The following is a 3,609-nucleotide window of genomic DNA, read 5'->3' on the forward strand; positions in this document are numbered from 1 at the left end:
AAGGATCACCGAAGCCAAGCACCGACATCTAAAAACTAAAAAACACAGAGAAAACATGAGATATAAACAAGAAACAAAGGAAATTAGAGTAATGCCCGGATCATAAGGGAAGAGCGGCACAAAATGGGTATCAAAACCACCAAGACACAACGACCCCAAAGGAACAATCCTCCACGCACCGGATCGCCGCATTCCAGATAACCTACCAGACCTACAAACAAAAGAAGATATGGAATCCAACACAGAAAAATCACACCGGCTTAGAGACACCCCTAAACTCTGATAAACAGAGAACCCCGATGTAGCGAGGAGCATGTTGAAACGCGGTTCAACAGCTCTCACAATACCTCCCTCACCCTCCGAAAACATGAAAACCTTAGATCGTTAAAGCTTAATGAGGGAGAGCCGCCGTCGAAATCGCACGCGCTGAGAGGAAAAAGAAAAGGCGGCTCTCGAAAACCCTAACAGGAAAGGGAAAGGGTCGAGAGAGGAAAGGAGAGAAGCGGGTCTATAGTTGAATGTACAGTAGTCGATTAATAGATTTTATCCAAAAAGCCAAAATATCATACATAATAAACCACTTTTTACCATCCCAACCACAACACCTCTCACCCCCTCTCTCTCTCTCTCTCTCTCTCTCTCTCTCTCTCTACCAAGGACGGATCTCAAGCGCTTGGCTACCCATCAAGCGTTTGGCCAAGGTTCGAATCCTAGCGCCTCTCTGCGAGCAGTTCTCGATTGACCGCTGCATGTGTTGTGGGGCCGGTGCGCGTGGCCGGTGGACTAGTCGGGCCCAGCCTTGGACACCACTGTTTAAAAAAAAAAAAAAAATCTTTCCTAATTTCATGACATCCAAATAAATCTTGATACTTTCTTCTTCAAGGACTCAACTGGTATAGCATTTGATACTAAATCTCCATTGTTTCTATTTTCTACAGTGGACCAAGAAAAAGTTACTATTGTTTTGAAAACGCAAGGTATTTACAATATTCCATATCACCCAATCATCAACCCTCAAATCCAACCAACCAGTCACCACACGAACCACAACCACAACCACATCTTTGGAACAAAAACAACAATGGGAGCTTCTCAATCCTCTCCCCAATCCCACCCATCTCTCCTTCAACGAGAGAATCAAGAAGAACCCACAACCACCAAAAACACCACCAACAAGCTTGCTCTACTCCCACTAGTCTTCCTCATCTACTTCGAGGTGGCCGGTGGCCCCTACGGCGCAGAGGCCGCCGTGGGAGCCGCCGGCCCCCTCCTCGCCCTCCTCGGCTTCCTCATCTTCCCCTTCATGTGGAGCATCCCGGAAGGCCTTGTCACGGCGGAGCTGGCCACCACCTTCCCCGGCAACGGCGGCTTCGTCATCTGGGCCCACAAGGCCTTTGGTCCCTTCTGGGGCTCCCTCATGGGCTCTTGGAAACTCCTCAGTGGTGTCATCAATTTGGCCTCATACCCAGTTCTCTGCGTTGATTATCTCAAATTGGTATTCCCAATTTTCTCTTCAGGTGTACCTCGTTATCTCGCAATTCTGTTTTCCACATTGTTTCTCTCATTTCTGAATTATACAGGTTTGACTATAGTTGGCTATACTGCGGTGGGTTTAGGCATTGTTTCACTTTGTCCTTTTATTGTTATGACATTGATTTCAATCACCAAAATTGATCCCAGTAGGTGGATCAGTTTGGGTCAGAATGGTGTAAAAAAAGATTGGACATTGTTTTCCAATACCCTTTTTTGGAATCTCAATTCCTGGGACAATGCTAGTACTTTAGCTGGTGAAGTTGATCAACCCCAAAAGACATTCCCTAAGGCACTATTCTCTGCTGGGATTTTGACATGTTTGGCTTACTTGATCCCTCTTTTGGCTGCCACTGGGGCTATTCCTCTAAATCAAGAGAATTGGGTTGATGGGTATTTTGCAGATGTGGCAGAAATTATCGCGGGAAAATGGTTGAAATATTGGGTTGAGATTGGTGCACTTCTAGCCGGGATTGGACTTTTTGAAGCTCAATTGAGCAGTTGTGCTTATCAGATTCTTGGTATGGCGGATTTAGGCGTTGTGCCTCGGTCTTTTGGGGCAAGGTCCACATGGTTCAACACACCTTGGGTTGGGATTTTGATGCCAACATTGGTTGTATTGGCAGTTTCATACATGAACTTCGCGGACATTATATCTTCGGTGAATTTCTTGTATAGTTTGGGAATGTTGCTGGAATTTGCGTCGTTCCTTTGGTTGAGGAGGAAGATGGCAAGGGCAAAGAGGCCTTACAAAGTTCCCCTGCCGATGCCGGGCTTGGTGATCATGTGCTTGGTTCCATCTGCGTTTTTGGTGTATGTTATGAGTGTTGCTACTAAGAATGTGTACTTGGTGAGTGCTTTGTTGACTGTGGTTGGGATTGGTTGGTACTTCTTGATGAGGTTTTGCAAATCAAAGATGTGGCTTGGGTTTCACAATGGTAGTGAGAAAAACGAGGATGAGGATATAAATTAGTTTTATTTATTTATTTATTTATTTATATATATATATATATCTTCTTTTGAGTCCTTATGAAGTCGTTATGTAAAATATGATCCTCTGTCCCGATCCTTAGGACCTTTGTGTTTGTGATTTTGAAACGGTTATATATAGCATTTACATAACCATGTTATTGACCAAGTCTAGTTAATTGACCTGGAATATTGCACGATATGATTGGGAATTTAAAAAAAAAAAAAAATGGAAATTAATAGATTATAAGTAGTTAATTGACCTGCTGAAATTGGTGTATACCTTCAACATCACGCCAATTCCACTTCTGAAAACACAATGAAGTGGAAGCACGGTACCCTTATTTTAAAATTTTCTGGAATGTTTTCAGAGCCCGTGGTGTGCCTAGTCCACTTCTGAAAACACGATTAAGTGGAAGCATGGTACCCCTTATTTTAAAATTTTCTGGAGCCCGTGGTGTGTCTAGTCCATGGTTTTCTCTAGAATAGCAGTTCAAGCAGTTCTCATCATGCAGAATTCATTCCCCTCTTACTTCAACCTCGGAAAGAGAGTTCTTATTGGCGCAACTATATGTCACAACTGTTTTAGAGCTTCTGATACCGGAGACCATCTGTTTTGGTGCTCCCCTCACTTCTCTGCTGCCCTGGCTTGGTTTATCGATCACACTCGTGGGCAGACTATGAAAATCAAGCTTCTTAGGTGCTGATTCACTGCCATTCTCCAGATAATATGGGCTGAAATAAACAATAGATGTCATGATGGGGATGCATTGCCTCCACATCAGATTGCTATGGACTCTTGCTTTGAAGGATTATGTGCCCTAGGACTGACCATCTCTGATATTGAGGCCTTATTTTGATTCTAGTTCTTGATGTCAAGTTGCTTTTCTTGCTGTAGTTTGGGGTATGCCCTGACCTACTCTCTTTAAGTTTTCCTCCTGGTGATCCTTTTGTTTTTGATCACTTCCCTATGTACCATATTGTTCATATTTTATAAAAAAAATTCCACATTCAGGAAAAAATAATTTTGACCTGCAAACGTATTCTGTATATATATATATATATATATATATATATGTATGTATATATATTTATTTGTTCTTGGTTGTA

General features: G+C 42.8%; 1 protein-coding gene across 1 annotated transcript; it reads left to right on the top strand.

The window, feature by feature from the left end:
* Positions 1-1,036: 1,036 nt before the first annotated feature.
* LOC132311244 (probable polyamine transporter At3g13620) lies at positions 1,037-2,664 on the top strand. The gene has a single exon (XM_059809072.1). It carries the CDS (start codon positions 1,082-1,084, stop codon positions 2,501-2,503), a length of 1,422 nt encoding a protein of 473 aa, XP_059665055.1. The 5' UTR covers positions 1,037-1,081; the 3' UTR covers positions 2,504-2,664.
* Positions 2,665-3,609: the final 945 nt, after the last annotated feature.

This window comes from Cornus florida, unplaced genomic scaffold, assembly GCF_030987335.1.
Source record: "Cornus florida cultivar Cherokee Brave unplaced genomic scaffold, ASM3098733v1 CherokeeBrave_3.0.0_Hap2_Chr06, whole genome shotgun sequence".
Classification (NCBI taxonomy): Eukaryota; Viridiplantae; Streptophyta; class Magnoliopsida; order Cornales; family Cornaceae; genus Cornus; species Cornus florida.